The 17,730-nt window shown below is 37.6% G+C and overlaps 1 protein-coding gene across 3 annotated transcripts in view; it reads right to left on the bottom strand.

Annotated features, from left to right (window-relative positions):
• The window catches only part of GPCPD1 (glycerophosphocholine phosphodiesterase 1), a 67,100-nt gene that overhangs the window by 29,018 nt on the left and 20,352 nt on the right, over positions 1-17,730 (bottom strand). For all 3 annotated transcript variants that reach the window (XR_008686692.2, XM_055431970.2, XM_055431972.2), the window contains 3 exons: positions 16,881-16,922; positions 7,470-7,593; positions 1,230-1,461 (listed from right to left, as the gene is read on the bottom strand). Coding sequence is in view for 2 of the 3 variants with exons in the window: in XM_055431970.2 (XP_055287945.1) it covers positions 1,230-1,461; positions 7,470-7,593; positions 16,881-16,922 (398 nt within the window). In the remaining variant the exon portion in view is untranslated. The remainder of the gene's footprint in view (positions 1-1,229; positions 1,462-7,469; positions 7,594-16,880; positions 16,923-17,730) is intronic.

Raw genomic sequence — 17,730 nt, 5'->3', positions numbered from 1 at the left:
GGAAGCCCAAGATATACCTGTAATTATTTTCCTTGTGGCTCAGCTGGTAAAGAATCTGCCTGCAATGAGGGAGACCTGGGTTCGATCCCCGGGCTGGGAGGATCCCCTGGAGAAGGGAAAGGCTATCCACTCCAGTATTCTGGCCTGGAGAATTCCATGGACTACATAGTCCATGGGGTCGCAAAGAATCAAACACGACCGAGCAACTTTCACTTTTAATGTATATTTTGTTCTTTACAAATGCATCTACACAGATGACACAGAGGGATAGTAACCTCTAGGACACTGAATACTTGAGATTATATAGTGTGTTTTATCCACCTAGTCTATGAATAAATTAGTATTTCCAAAACTGCTAACCAAATGAAAGGAAGTCAGCCTGTTCAAGAGATTAATAGGTAGATACTAAAAGAACAAGGAAACGTTCAACCAAAACTTCATATTTTTATAATAAATGTCTCACAGATCTTATTAATTAGGCAAGATAACTTTACATTATAAAGCTATAAGAATTACTCAGGTTCTAATCCATCCTGAATTTGGCTATTTTCAGAAACAGTGGCTAGGTGCTACTGTTGGGAAAGGTTTATTCCCCACCCTCAAAGAGTCAAATTCTAATCTAGTGTAAATGTGAGTGGAAATATCAAAGAGCCTGGACCTTAGGGGAGGACCCAGTTTTATTTTTGAGGAGCAGCTGAACAGCCCAAAAGCCAAGATAAGCATCACAAGCAGCTCTAGAAATTTGGCAGTACAGAGTCTGAATAACTTGGCACAATTTTCACAGCAACTATCTTTTCTTACATATTTATACTATCAAGTAAGGTTGGAAAAATGAGTTTATTATTACAATGGATTCTTATAAAATGCTTCAGTAAACAAAACTTCAGTCATGAAGAGGGCTCAATCATGCTAGTTACATCAGTCTCCCTATCAAGTAACAGCATCTATTCTTCAAAACGCCTTTGGATACATTCATGTTTAAAATACACACAGACATCAAGACATCTGGTCATAATTTGAATGCAATTCTGAAGTTCTCAATTATATTCTTAATGAGTCTGCCACCTCTAAGTTTTTAAAATCTGCTAACATGTACAGAGGAGTAAACATCTAAAAAGTTGTATGACTCATACGTTTACATAAATTAGACTACAATAAAAATCAAAACATATGTAAAAATAAGCTCATGTCTACATTGTCTCTCACCCTCTTCACTGAAATATACTCACCTCAAAAAAATCAAATATTAGTTCTAGGTTATCTGGTTCCATTGTCTGTATACTATACTCTGTCCAACGGTCAGGCTGTAAGCCATACCCACACTCCGGCTGTGAATGTCTACACTTGAATTCATTGTCGCTTATTAAGGATATCTCCAGGCTATTTGACATTTTGTGAAGAACAGTGGGAGATACTCTATCATCATCATCTTCCTCCAGACCCTCTAATGTCAGCTTTACCCTAATTGAAAGGAAAACATGATGAAATGCAAACAGTTAAGAAAATCCATATGTTACCTAAACACTGAATTTAAAAGTGCTCCCTTTATATGCTAAATCCTCAAATAACAAAAGAATTATACATACTACAGGTTAAGGCATTAGTTATAAAATAGTGGTGTTTTATCTCCAAATATTTTTGCTAAGTATTAAAATGAGATAAATGCTCATTATGCCTAAGGCTATTTTCATGAATTCTTTGAGTTTTTTAAAATGAATCTAAAGAGGCATTTATTATTATCCATTTATAACTTGCTATCTCAATTTCTTATGATAAGTTTCACAATAACAAGTACAATTTTGAACCATATTCTGTTAATGTGCATTAAAAGACTGTTAGACAGGGACTTCCCCAGTGGTCCACTGGTTAAGAATCCGTGCTGCAATGCATGGGTTGTAGGTTGGATCCCTAGTTGGAGAACTAAGACCCCACGTGCCTTAGAACCTGAGCACCACAACTAGAGAAAAGCCCTCATGCCTCAACTAGAAAATACCACATGCCACAACGAGAGATCCTGAATGTTGCAATTAAAACCTGATGCAGCCAAATAAACATTAAAAAAAAAAAAAAAACAACCTGTTAAGAGTTAGATGTCGTAAATTTTTAAATTTCCCCTACTTCTCTGCACTACAGTGAGACCAGGTACTTTGTGAACAGATTATTAAAGAAAACTATGGTATTAATGGTATTAAAAGTGTGGTATATACATTTGCATGTATGCATGGCTTTTATGTATTTACACACATGTACTTTTTAATGAAACAAAGGAACAAAACAAGAAGCCAAGAGTCTTATAACTCCCACAGCAATAGTTACCTAACTGAGCCACTGGGTCACAAAGACTAATTCACTCCCAATGAGAAGAAATCAGCTGCAGAGAACACTTGTAATGCCAATAGCTCATCTCAATTCTAGAAAATTTCTTGCACCAACTGGAATGTATACAGATCAAAGAACTTTAATATCAATGATGTAGGAGTAATGTTATTGTACAGAATACAGTTGAGCTAGGAAAGCTTTTCATTCTAGATTTAAATGAGACCCACTTAATAATGCAAGTAATAGCACTGCATTAGTGAGGCCTGTTCTCTCTGAATGACCTGCTGCCTCCAACAACTGTGCAGACTTATCTTACAGGCACATATTCCAAGGTATCCCAGAGGGGACATGATTATTCAATTAGTAATAATGTGCCTTAGTCATACTGTAAAATCAAAAGTAGCATCACTTTAATAATCCAAACAAAAAAGATCCTTTCTTCTCTCCAAACTCTTAGGAATAGTTCTGAACTGATTTTGCTGGTGAGCCTGAAGGAACAAACATTCTCCACCAGGACATACAAAAAGCGACCACAAATGGACTGTAATGAATTGGCAAGGAAGGCATAGAAGATTAAATATGACTATTCTCAGGACTTCCTGGTGGTCCAGTGGTTAAGACTCCAAGATCCCAACATAGGCAACAGGGGTTCAATCCCTGGTCAGGGAACTAGGATGTTACATGCCATGGCCAAAAAAAAAGGCTAGTCTACAAATAGCAATGTGCAACTACCTACCTCTCTCTCTCCCCCCCAAAAAAAAATTTAAAGGGAGTCAATGAAAGAATTTAGTTCATTTATATTAAAGGTTTTCTTCAAACAGCTATATAAATGTTATCAGTTCAGTTCAGTCACTCAGTTGTGTCCGACTCTTTGTGACCCCAGGGACTGCAGCACGCCAGGCTTCCTTGTCCATTACCAACTCCCGGAGCTTGCTCAAACTCATGTCCATTGAATCGGTGATGCCATCCAACCATCTCATCCTCTGTCGTGCACTTCTCCCACCTTCAATCTTTCCCAGCATCAGGGTCTTTTCCAAGGAGTCAGTTCTTCGTATCAGGTGGCCAAATACTGGAGATTCAGCTTCAGCATCAGTCCTTCCAATGAATATTCTGGATTGATTTCCTTTAGGATTGACCGGTTGGATATCCTTGAAGTCCAAGGGACTCTCAAGAGTCTTTTCCAACACCACAGTTCAAAAGCATCAATTTTGGTGCTCAGCCTTCTTTATGGTCCAACTCTCAGATCCATACATGATTACTGGAAAAACCATAGCTTTGACTAGACAGAACTTTGTTGACAAAGTAATGTTTATGGTTTTTCATGCAATGTCTAGGTTGGTCACAGCTTTCCTTCCAAGGAGCAAGCGTCTTTTAATTTCATAGCTGCAGTCACCATCTGCAGTGATTTTGGGGTGCAAAAAAATAAAGTCTCTGTTTCCATTGTTTCTCCATCTACTTGCCATGACCTGATGGGACTGGATACCATGATTGTCATTTTCTGAATGTTGAGTTTTAAGCCAGCTTTTTCACTCTTCTTTCACTTTCATCAAGAGGCTCTTTAGTTCTTCTTCACTTTCTGCCAGAAGGGTGGGGTCATCTGCATACCTGAGGTTATTGATATTTCTCCCAGCCATCCTGACTCCAGCTTGCGCTTCATCCAGTCCAGCATTTCGCATGATGTACTCTGCATATAGGTTAAATAACCAGGGTGACAATATACAGCCTTGACGTACTCCTTTCCCAATTTGGAACCAGTCTGTTGTTCCATGTCTACCTATAACTGTTGCTTCTTGACTTGCATATAGATACAGGTATACATGTAGGAACTGCATAGAGAAGGCAGGTAAGGTGGTCTGGTATTCCCATCTCTTCAAGAATTTTCCAGTTTGTTGTGATCCACACAGTCAAAGGCTTTGGCATAGTCAATAAAGCAGAAGTAGACATTTCTCTGGAACTCTCTTGCTTTTTCTATGATCCAACAGTTGACAGCAATTTGATCTCTGATTCCTCTGCCTTTTCTAAATCCAGCTTGAACATCTGGAAGTTCATGGTTCATGTACTGTTGAAGCCTGGCTTGGAGAATTTTGAGCATTACCTTGCTAGTGCGTGAGATGAGTGCAATTGTCTGGTAGTCTGAATGTTCTTTGGCATTGCCTTTCTTTGGAATTGGAATGAATATATAAATGTTATAGTCTATCATAAAGTAACACTGTTTTTCAAGTTCTAGTGGAATCAAGTGAAAGAGAAACTTGTGTTTAAAATGTGGTGGTGAGATTTGCTTGTTAGATTACTCCTTTTGGCTTGTGGAAATCGCTAAGTAAGCAGTGCTGAAGGCCAGTCCAAGTCAGAGTCTCCCAAAAAGCCTTAACAGCTGTAGAAGCTCTTCATCAAGAGTGAGCTTTGCAACAATCGAGGAGAGTCTGAGAAGCCATTTTGAGCACTGGGGAATGTTCACAGGCATTGTGTTCATGAGGGGTCCAAATACCAAGCACTCAAGAGGCATGGGTTTGTCACGTTAAGTCACAGTGGAGGAGGCAGATCTGGCCATGAACGCAAGACCACACAAGGTAGATAGAGGAGTTGTGGAACCAAAGAGGATTGCATCAAGAGAAGATTCTCAAATTGCCCACTTAAATGTGAAAAAGATAGTTGTTGGTAGCATTAAAGAACATGACCTAAGAGATTAATTTGAACAGTATGGGAAAACAAGTGACTGAAATCATGAATCACTGAGGCAGTGGCAAAAAGAGAGGCTTTGCTTTTGTAACCTCTGATGACCATGACTCTGTAGATAAGACTGCCATTCAGAAATACCATATTGTGAATGGCGACAACTGTGAAGTAAGGAAAGCCCTATCTAAGCAAGAGATAGCTACTGCTTCATCCAGCCAAAAAGGCAGAAGTAGTTCTGGAAACTTTGGTGGTAATCAAGGAGGTTGTTGTGGTGAGGATGACAACTCTGGTTGTGGAGGAAACTTCGGTGGTCAAGGTGGCTTTGGTGATAGCCATTGGTGGTGGTGGATATGGTGGCAGTGGGGATGGCTATGGATTTGATAATAATGGAAACAATTTTGGAGGTGGCAGAAGCTACAATGATTTTGGCAATTACAACATCAATCTTCAAATTCTGGACTCACGAAAGGATGAAACTTTGGAGGGATAAGTTCTGGCTCGTATGGTAGTGAAGGCCAATACCTTGCCAAACCACAAAAGCAAGGTGACTCTGGTGGTTCCAGCAGTAGCAGTAGCTATGGCAGTGGCAGAAGGTTTTAATTACTGCCAGGAAACAAAGCTTAGCAGGAGAGGAGAGACAGAGAAGTGACAGGGAAGCCACAGGGTGTAACAGATTTGTGAACTCAGCCAAGCACAGTGGTGGCAGGGCCCAGAACCTATGAAGAAAGATGTTTTAGACAATACTCATCTGTATCGGTAAAAAACTTGTGAACTGTATTTGTGACTAATTGTGTAAGAGGTTATTCAAGTTTGTTCTGTGTAAAGCATTCCAGGACAGTGTTTTAAAGTAGACTTTTTTTTTTTTGCACCCATGCTGTTGATTGTTACATGTGACAGTCTGATCATGATACTGAATAAATGTGTCTTTAAAAATAAATAAATAAAATGTGGTGCTAAGGAGATAAATCATGTTAAGTGTTTTATTTAAAATGTAAACACTGTTGCTAAGCTTTTAAAATAGTCATGATAAATTTGCAGATAAATTATTTTCTAGCAAATGAAGGCTTAACCTATCAATACTATGAATTTGGGGGAAAGAGATGGTCAAACAAACATCAATTGCTAGCTATGCACAATTATTTCAGTAGGAATCAGTTAATTTGTAGTGGCCAAACCAGTATGGTTATAAAAATATTCCAATTTAAGCCTAAGCAACACAGTAATATATACAAACACTCAACTTCTATATAAACAAGAAAAACATAGGACTCAGTATGCATAAGCAATCCCATCAGAACACAATTAATTATCTATTAATTTTTTTGGCTGCATAGCTGTATGCAGGATCTTAGTTCACCAACCAAAGATGGAACCACGACCCTTACAGTGGAATTGAGAAGTCCTACCATCATCATTTCAAGGTCATAAAACGAAGACACTTTATAGCTATAACACAACTTATTTGCTTCTTTTTAACATGTAAATAAGATATCTAATTATTTATGACTATCTGGTTAGAGAATCTTTGCAATCAAACTGACTGAGCAGATCAGCTATGTGGTCCAATTACCTACGTTTCTCAGAAGCAAAGCAGAGGCTAATGAACAGAGACAAGATACACCCAAAACACTTTACTCATTCTCCGAACAGGCCAATGGAAAGGGTTGAAAGTGTCACCCACCCTTTCCCATATGTATTTTATGACTAGGATAAGTAATATAATATTTTCAGCAGTTACTATAAAGCATTTATGAATTTACAAACTACAACATCATTACTAATTTTATCATGAAAATAGATATTAACTATTATAATTAACTAGTTACTAAAAATGGCCCTTTCAACCCAGTCCTGACATTTTGTTAGAAAAAGCTGCATTACATAGCATACTTAGAATTCTCGGTCCCAAAGTTAAAAAAATTCAAATGATAAGGCTGCCTGATTTAATTATTTATATAAAGCCTGACATCTATTTCTTAAATTAAGATTAAAACTGCACTAATCTGGAACTGCTATGGTAAACTGTGACCTTTCCTTAATGAAAAAGTTTTCTGCTTTTAAGACACAGGAAAATTTAGGACACTAACGTGTATTTCCAATGACCATTTTTCTGTTTGTGCCATTCTCCCCTCATTTAACACAAAATCATTTCATCACATCAATTTTAAAACAAATATTTATTACTACACTAAGAAATTTCAAATGGTAGGAACTACAAAGACATGTCAGCTTAGAAATCACTTACGTAATGTAAAAAATATTTTCTGATTTCACATTTGGAGATTAAGACTAACAGAAGTACATTTAACTGTAGTAATCTTCATGCAAGGAAGCAAATTCACTTTTACAAGACCCTGTTGTTTGTAAGTATGCTATTTCCTCAGTTGATACACTTAAAAGTCTATAACCAGATGGATCGGAAATCTACAGCAATGGTGAAAATAAATAACTTAAGTAACAAATACACATGGTCCTACCTAAATCTAGATTTTTTAAATTTTTTCTTGGTTATTGAGACAGGAGGTTTTTCGGAATAATGCAAACGTAATCTGATTTCGGTCTGACATGTCAGCCATCCAGAATCCAGAGTCTCAATACCATCTAGAAAAAGTATGAAGAACACTGATTAATATACACATTTTAAAAAACAATCCAATAACTACAAGACACATTGACAATTCCACTTCACATTCACAGTTTGATACACTCAGGTTATCTATCACTGGTATTTCTCTTCAAAGCAAATATACAAGTAGTCTTATATTTGTCATTAAAAGAAAACTTTTATACGAAGTATATAAAGTACATACATATGAAGGGGGAAAAAAACCAAATGAACATTAACAACTGAACAAACTAAAATTAAAATACTCTTATTGAATATATTATCGAAGTAATACAAATCCATCTCAGAAAGAATACATATCCCAGGAAGGCTTATAACCTAGCACTGGTGACCACAGTTACACTTCCAAGAGTCGCATGAGATACTCAGCTGAAAACTAGTTATTCCACTAGTGCTGGCAGTGGAGATACCAGGAGGTGAGAATCAAACAAAATCAATGTACTGGGAGATGCTAGGGGCAGGGAAGAGGCGGTTGCCACCCAGAGGGTAGCCAAGGCCGAACAGGAAAAGGGGCTTGGAACAGAGCCTGACATACACCTCGTACTGAACAAACATTTGTTGAAAGATTTTATCAAGTAACAACACACCATTTCTGAAGCTGTTTGTCTCCTGAGCCATGGCACAGTTCATGACTCCAACGAGATTAAGCCCTGAGCCTTTGGAATGGGAGCACTGACTCTTCCAAGACCCTAGGCCACCAGAGAACTAACCCTCAGTTCAGTTCAGTTCAGTCGCTCAGTCGTGTCCGACTCTCCGCGACACCATGAATCACAGCACGCCACCTTGCTTATTTAAGTTATATGCAGAGTACATCATGAGGAACGCTGGGCTGGAAGAAGCACAAGCTGGAATCAAGATTGCTGGGAGAAATACCAATAATCTCAGATATGCAGATGACACTACCCTTATGGCAGAAAGTGAAGAGGAACTCAAAAGCCTCTTGATGAAAGTGAAAGAGGAGAGTGAAAAGGCTGGCTTGAAGCTCAACATTCAGAAAACGAAGATCATGGCATCTGGTCCCATCACTTCATGGGAAATAGATGGGGAAACAGTGGGAACAGTGTCAGACTTTATTTTTTTGGGCTCCAAAATCACTGCAGATGCTGACTGCAGCCATGAAATTAAAAGACGCTTACTCCTTGGAAGGAAAGTCCAGCAGAGACATTACTTTGCCAACAAAGGTCCGTCTAGTCAAGGCTATAATTTTTCCCATGGTCATGTATGAATGTGAGAGCTGGACTGTGAAGAAAGCTGATCGCCAAAGAATTGATGCTTTTGAACCGTGGTGTTGGAGAAGACTCTTCACAGTCCTTTGTACCGCAAGGAGATCCAACCAGTCCATTCTAAGGGAGATCGATCCTGGGTGTTCATTGGAAGGACTGATGCTACAGCTGAAACTGCAATACTTTGGCCACCTCATGCGACGAGTTGACTTACTGGAAAAGACTCTGATGCTGGGAAAGGTTGGGGGCGGGAGAAGAAAGGGACGACAGAGAATGAGATGGATGGATGGCATCACCGACTCTGTGGACATGAGTTTGAGTGAACTCTGGGAGTTGGTGATGGACAGGGAGGCCTAACTCTAGGGAATAGCAAATAGTGAGAACTAACACAAAAGAAACCACCTGAATACAAGACCCACCATCATCCAACCACCAGTAGCATCCTGTATAGTAAGCCTCATCTAAACAACAAAACAAAAATACAAATCCAATCATCAGAAGACAGGAGTACCACCTCACTCAGCATTTCCCATCAGAGGAAAAACAAACAAACAAAAACTCAGCACAAATCTCACCCTATAGGAAGCTCACACAAACCACTGGACCAACCTTAAGAGGGCAGAAACCAAAAGGAAGAAAAATTCAACCTTCTTCAAAGAAAAAATTCAACTTTCCTTCAAGCCTGAGAAAAGGAGACCGCAAACACAATAACTTAAAAAAAAAATAATGAAGAGGTAGAGAAATACTGCACAAACGAAGGAACAAACTAGAAATACAGAAGTCCAAATAAATGAAGAGGAAATAGGCAAACTACCTGAAAAAGAATACAGAATAATGATAATAAAGTTGATCAAAAACCTTGAAAACAAAACGGAGAAAATTCAAGAATCAATTAACAAAGACCTAGAAGAGTTAAACAATAAACATACAGAGACAATTACTGAAATTAAAAATACTCTAGAAGGAATCAATAGCAGAATATCTGAAGCAGAAGAAAAAACCAGTGAGCTGGAAGATAAAAAGGCAGAAATATCTTCTGAAGAGCAGAATGAAGTAAAAAGAATGAAAAGAGCTGAGGACAGTCTCAGAGACCTCTGGGACCATATCAAATGTACCAACATTCCAATTACAGGGGTCCCAGAAGAAGAAGAAAAAAAGAAAGGCTATGAGGAAATTTTTGAAGAGATTATAGTTGAAAATTTCCCCAACATGGAAAAGGAAATAGTCAAGTCCAAGAGGCACAGAGTCCCAAACAGGATAAACCCAAGGAGAAACACCAGGACAGAAACAAAAACTAAACACAAAGAAAGAATATTAAAAGCAGCAAGGGAGATGCAACAAGTAACATACAAGGGAAACCCCATACATTTAACACCTTATCTTTCAGCAGAAACTCTGCAGGCCAGAAAAGAATAGCAGGATATATTTAAAGTACTGAAAGGGAAAAATATCTACAACTAAGATTACTGTACCCGGCAAGGATCTCATTCAAAATTGACGGAGAAATGAAAAGTTTTTCAGACAGCAAAAGTTAAGAGAAATCAGTACAACCAAACCAGCTTTACAACAAATGTTAGATTGGCTTATATAGTCAAGAAATACAACAGAAGAAAAGAGATCTACAAAATCAACTCCAAACAATTAAGAAAATGACAACAGGAACGTACATATCAATAATTACTTTAAATGTAAATGGATCAAATGCTCCAACCAAAAGACACAGACAGGCTGAATGGATACAGAAAGACACAATATATATGCTGTCTACAAGAAACCCACTTCAGACCTCAAGACACATATAGACTGAAACTGAGAGGATGGAAAAATATATTTCATGCAAACAGGAAGCAAAAGAAAGCTGGAGTAGCAATCCTCATATCAGACAAAACAGACCTTAAAATAAAGATTACAAGAGATAAGGAAGGACAATGCATAATGATTAAGGGATCAATCCAAGAGGAAGGCATAAGAATTGTAAGTAACTATGCACCCAGTATAGGAGCACCTCAATACATAAGAGAAACACTAACAGACACGAAAGGAGAAATTGACAGTAACACAATAATAGCAGGACACTTTAACACCCCACTCACACTAATGGACAGATCATAAAAATAGAAATTAATAAGGAAACACAAGTCTTAAATGATACATTAGATGAGACGGATCTCATTGATATCTTCAGGACATTCCATCCAAATGCAGAAAAATACACCTTCTTCTCAAGTGCACATGAACATTACCCAGGAGAGACCACATCTTCGGTCACAAATCAAACCTCAGTAAATTTAAGAAAATTGAAATCATATCAAGCATCTTCTCAGACCACAACACTATGAGACTAGGTATCAATTACAAGAAAAACTGTAAAAAAACAAAACAAAACAAAACAGATTTGACATAAACACATGGAGATTAAACAATACATTTCTAAATAACCAACAGGTTATTGAAGAAATCAAAAGGGAAATAAAAAATTTCTAGAAACAAGTGACAATGAAAACACAACTCAAAATGTACGGGATGCAGCAAAAGCAGTTCTAAGAGGGGGAGGCCTGGTGTGCTGTGATTCATGGGGTTGCAAAGAGTCGGACATGACTGAGCGACTGAACTGAACTGAAGAGGGAAGTTTATAGCAATACAATCCTACCTCAAGAAACAAGAAAAACATCGAACAGACAACCTAACTTTACACCTAAAACAAGTGGAAAAAGAAGAAGAAACCCCCAAGTTAGTGGAAGGAAATAAATCATAAAATTCGAGCAGAAATAAATGAAAAAGAAATGAAAGAAACAATAGTAAAGATTAATAAAGCTAAACGTTGGTTCTTTGAGATTTAAACAAAATTGACAAACCTTTAGCCAGACTCATCAAGAAGAAAGAGAGAAGAATCAAATCAACAAAATTAGAAATGAAAAGGAAAGATTACAACAGACAATGCAGAAATACAAAGGATTATAAGAGACTATTCAGTTCAGTTCAGTCGCTCAGTCGTGTCCGACTCTCTGCGACCCCATGAATCACAGCACGCCAGGCCTCCCTGTCCATCACCAATTCCCGGAGTTCACTCAAACTCATGTCCACAGAGTCGGTGATGCTTATGAACAAATATATGGCAATAAAATAGATAACCTGGAAGAAATAGACACATTCTTAGAAAAGTTCATTCTTCTAAGACTGAACCAGGAAGAAATAGAAATTGTGAACAACCCAATTACAAGCACTGAAATTGAAGTTGTGATCAAAAATCTCCAAAAAAAAACAAAAGCCCAGGACCAGATGGCTTCACAGGAGAATTCCATCAAACATTTAGAGAAGAGCTAATGCCTATCCTTCTAAAAATCTTTCAAAAAATTGCAGAGGAAGGAGCACTTCCAAACTTATTCCACGAGGCTACCATCACCCTGATACCAAAACCAGACAAAGACAACACAGAAAAGAAAACTACAGGCCAACATCACTGATGAACATAGATGCAAGAATCCTCAACAAAATCTTAGCAAACAGAATTCAGCAACACATCAAAAAGCTCATACACCATGATCAAGTTCAGCTTATTCCAGGGATGCAAGGATTCTTCAATATACGCAAATCAATCAATGTGATAACCCGCATTAACAAATTGAAAGATTAAAACTATACAATCATCCCAACAGATGCAAAAAAAGCCTTTGACAAAATTCAGCACCTATTTATGATTAAAACTCTTCATAAAATGGGCATGGAAGGAACCTACCTCAACACAGTAAAGGCCATATATGATAAGCCTACAGCAAACATTATTCTCAATGTGAAAAACTGAGAGCATTCCCCCTAATATAAGGAACAAAACAAGGGTGTCTATTTTCAACACTATTATTCAACATAGTTTTGGAAGTCCTAGCTACAGCAATCAGAGAAGAAAAAGAAATAAAAGGAATCCTGATCGGAAAAGAAGTAAAGCTCTCACTGTGTGCAGATGACATGACACTGTACATAGAAAACCCTAAAGATAGTACCAGAAAATTACTAGAGCTAACCAGTGAATTTAGCAAAGCTGCAGGATACAAAATCAATATACAGAAATCACTTGTATTTCTATATACTAACAGTGAAAACTCAGAGCAATTAAGGAATCAATTCCATTCACCATTACAACAAAAAGAATTAAATATCTAGGAATAAACTTACCTAAGGAGACAAAAGAACTGTACAAAGAAAATTATAAGACACTAATGAAAGAAATCAAAGATGACATAAACAGATGGAAAGATATTCCATGTTCCTGAGTAGGAAGAATTAATATTGTGAAAATGAGTATACTACCAAATGCAATCTACGGATTTAATGCAATCCCTATCAAATTATCAATGGCATTTTCCACAGAACCAGAACAATAAATTTCACAATTCACATGGAAACACAAAAGACACCGAATAGCCAAAGCAGTCTTGACAATGAAGAACGAAGCTGGAGCAATTAACCTTCCTGACTTCAGGTTATACTACAAAGCTACAGGCATCAGGACAGTATGGTACTGGAACAAAAACAGAAATAGAGATCAATGGATCAAGATAGAAAGCCCAGAAATAAACCCATGCACCTATGTGTACCTTATTTTCGACAAAGGAGGCAAGAATATACAATGGGGCAAAGACAGCCTCTTCAATAAATGGTACTGGGAAAACTGGACAGCTACATATATAAAAAAAAGGAATTAGAACACTTCCTAACACAATACACAAAGATAAACTAAAAATGGATTAAAGATCTAAATGTAAGACCAGAAACTATAAAACTCTTAAGAGGAAAACTCAGGCAGAACCCTCGATGACATAAATCAAACCAAGATCCTCTATGAACAACCTCCTAGAGTAATGGAAATAGAAACAAAAGTAAACAAATGGGACATGATTAAATTTGAAAGCTCTTGCACAGCAAAGGAAATTATAAGCAAGGTGAAAAGACAAGCCTCAGAATGGGAGAAAATAATAGCAAATGAAACAACTGACAAAGGATAAATTTTCAAAATATACAAGCATCTCATACAACTCAATACCAGAAAAACAAACTACCCAATCAAAAAGTGGGAAAAAGACCTAAATGGACATTTCTCCAAAGACATACAGATGGCTAACAAACACATGAAAAGATGCTCAACATCGCTCATTATTAGAGAAATGCAAATCAAAATTACAGTGAGATATCACCTTACACTGGTCAGAACGGCCATCATCAAAAAGTCTACAAACAAATGCGGGAGAGGGTGTGGAGAAAAGGGAACACTCTAGCACTGTTGGTGGAAATGTAAACTGATCCAGCCACAATGGAAGATGGTATGGAGATTCCTTTAAAAACTAGGAATAAAACCACCATGCTGCTGCTGCTAAGTCACTTCAGTCCGACTCTGTGTGACCCCATAGACGGAAGCCCACCAGGCTCCCCCTTCGCTGGGATTCTCCAGGCAAGAACACTGGAGTGGGTTGCCATTTCCTTCTCCAATGTGTGAAAATGAAAAGTAAAAGTGAAGTCGCTCAGTCGTGTCCGACCGTTAGCGACCCCACAGACTGCAGCCTACCAGGCTTCTCCGTCCATGGGATTTTCTAGGCAAGAGTACTGGAGCGGCTTGCCTTCTCCAATATAGGACCCAGCAATCCCACTCCTAGGCATATACCCCGGGGAAACCAAAATTGAAAGAGACACATGCATCCCATTGTTCACTGCTGCACTATTTACAATAGCTAGAACATGGAAGCAATCTAGATGTCCATCGACAGATGAATAGATAAAGAAGTTGTGGAACGCATACACAATGGAATATTACTCAGCCAAAAAAGGAATGCATTTGAGTCTGTTCTAATGAGGTGGATGAATCTTGAACCTATTAGAGAGTGAAGTGAGTCAGAAAGATAAAGATAAATATCGTATTCTATCGCATATATACGGAGTCTAGAAAAATTGTACTGAAGAATTTATTTACAGGGCAGCAATGGAGAAACACATAGAGAATAGACATACGGACATGGGGAGAGGGCAGGAGAGGATGAGATGTATGGAAGGAGTAACAGAGAAACCTCCATGATAATATGTAAAATAGACACCAATGGGAATTTGCTGTATGGCTTGGGAAACTCCAACAGGGGCTCTGTATCAACCTAGATGGGTGGGATGGGGAGGGAGATGGGAGGGAGGTTCAAAAGGGAGGGGATATATGTATACATATGGCTGATTCATGTTGGGACTTGACAGAAAACAGCAAAATTCTGTAAAGCAATTATCCTTCAATGAAAAATAAATTTTTTAAAGTGAAAAAAAAAAATAAATGTATTATCCACCTACATATTCTGTCCTTGATAAACTGCATGATTGTGATAACACTGCTAGCACTGTTTAATTTGAAGTTTCTTACTAACAAAAGTAATAACACTGTCATAAATACCAGGGAGCTGACAACTGTTTTGGACCTAAGTTTTCTATCAACAGGATTAAAAAAATATATATATCAAGGAAATGTTCTCCTTCGGTCTGATTTCCTAACTATCAAAATTTTATACATAAAGAGAAACCAGTACCATCTCAAGTGTTAGACTACTTTATGATGTAATATAAATAATCCCAAACAAAATCAAGAAAATAAGTTAAATTACTGTCCAAACACTGCAAAAGCATATACATCTGTAAAGTGGATAAATATATGTACCTAGTAAAACCACAATCAAAACATCCAGGCCCAGACTTCCCTGATGGCTCAGTGGGAATCCATCCACCAATGAAGGGAATAGAGGCTTGATGGCTAGTCTGGTTATAAGATTTCACATGCCACAAAGCAACTAAGCCCTGGCACCACAACTATTGAGTCCACCAGCGTAGAAGCTGTTCTCCACAAGAGAAGTCACTGCAATGAGAAGCCTGCATACCACAACGCACACCACATTGAAGAGTAGCCCTCTCTCACCACAACTGGAAAAAGCCCACATGCAGCAATGAAGACCCAGCAGAGTGAAATAAATAAAAATAAAAACATCCAGGCCCCACTCCTTCCTGTATTCAACAGGAACAAGTAATTCTGGTTTTGAGCAATTATCTCTGGTTCTATAAGCACACATTCTGCTCACCCCCTTTATAACTTTTGATTCCTATGGTATAGTATCTAAAATGAAGATGGAGGTTTAGCATGATAATGAATTCCAGTCACTGAAAAAATAACTTGAATCCTTAGGATAAAATATCTACTGATGTAGAAAGTATAAGAATGCATAACATTTTCAGAAGTAAAAGGACTTTAGACTCCACTGTAAACTGTTTACTCAGCCAGAATGACTAGAACATTCTCCTTAATCTGGATTCTAGTATAAATGCACATACAAACTATGCACAAATGTAGGTTATGAGTAATGGTTCACATTTAAAGGTTTAGAACAATTAATATTCTCAAACACAACAGTGTTAAGTGATGATATAATAATCATTAAGTATAATACTTTTAAGTTAATTTTTTTAATTCATATACCTAAAGTTACCAGCCAAATAAAAATCAAAAAGATAAAATTGTAAAGCATAAGAATTATAATGGAGAGAACTCCCTGGCAGTCCAGTGGTTAGGACTCTGCACTTCAAGTGCAGAGGACACAGGTTCAATCCCCCAGATTGGGGAACTAAGATTCCACAAGCAGCATGGTGATACAGTAGATCCTGGTGATCCAGTGGATTAAGAGTCAATCCTGCCAATGCAGGGGACACAGGTTTGACCCCTGATCCAGGAAGATTCTATACACCATGGACAACTAAAGCTCATGCCCCACAACTAATGAGTCCCTGAGCTGCAATTATTGAAGCCCTCGTGCCTAGACCCTGCAACAAGAGTAGCTACTGTAATGAGAAACCCACATATTGCAACTCCCACTCATCCTAACTAGACAAAGATGCAACACAACCAAAAAGAAATAGATAAATAATCTAAAAAAAATCATAGTCTTATTTCTCTGTGTTGCTTCTAATGAAATGTTATGTAAGATCTCAACCATGTGAATGAAGATTTTGGAAAACTCAGTCTCACTTACTGTGGATTCCAAATTGTCCATCGTCAATAATAATTTCACTTTCTAAAATTGAAGGAAAATAGAAAACTTAGTTAAAAGTCATGATGTACATATAGAATGAACTGAGAAATTACCCACCTTAAGGATTTTTAAAAAATTAATTAAAAATATAAAAGCATCCCAAAGTGAATAAGCATATTTATTGTAGCCCTCAATAAAGAAACCCCTTTTAAGGAGGCTATCAGACAGTAATAGTTCTTACATTCATGGTGATTATTCACAATGTTACAAGGAAGAGAAAAGAAAACTCCTCAGAGAGGTGCTCCAGACTAGAGGCACTGGGACAAATGTTTATACCAACCAATGTAAGACTGTAAGACTGACAAGTTGCTGGACAACAATATCGCCTGGTTTTTTTTCAAACCAAAGGTCTTGGCACAATTAAAATGCTTATTCTCACATAGTGCCTATTCTGATCTTAACTAAAATATAATGCTCCTCAAACCCCAACTATTCTCTACAGCCAGCTAAAAGCTTTTCAAACAGCATAAACTTACCTGTATACATAGAGCTGTGAGGAACTACCGAAAGGTAAGTGCTCCCTTCCAACAGAAATGTCAACTAAATGAGAAAAACTGTTAATCCCCACCCTCTAAGTAAAATACTGGTTATCTTTCTTGCTACTTCATTCCCCAGTTTACTTTAAACATAAATCTGAAATAGGTGTCAAAATAAGTGTGATAGTTTCCAGTGAAGATTCTCTGGTATATTTCACACAGCTCTTAAGTTCAGAAGTTATACTTTCCAAAAGTTTAAAATAAATTTATTAAAAAGACCAGAAACAAAATTATCCTACCTCTCAAAGAAAATA

Source organism: Moschus berezovskii, chromosome 15 (genome assembly GCF_049115385.1).
Source record: "Moschus berezovskii isolate FMDL1 chromosome 15, NW_MosBer_1.0, whole genome shotgun sequence".
Lineage (NCBI taxonomy): Eukaryota > Metazoa > Chordata > Mammalia > Artiodactyla > Moschidae > Moschus > Moschus berezovskii.
This window is presented reverse-complemented; position numbering and strand designations above follow the sequence as displayed.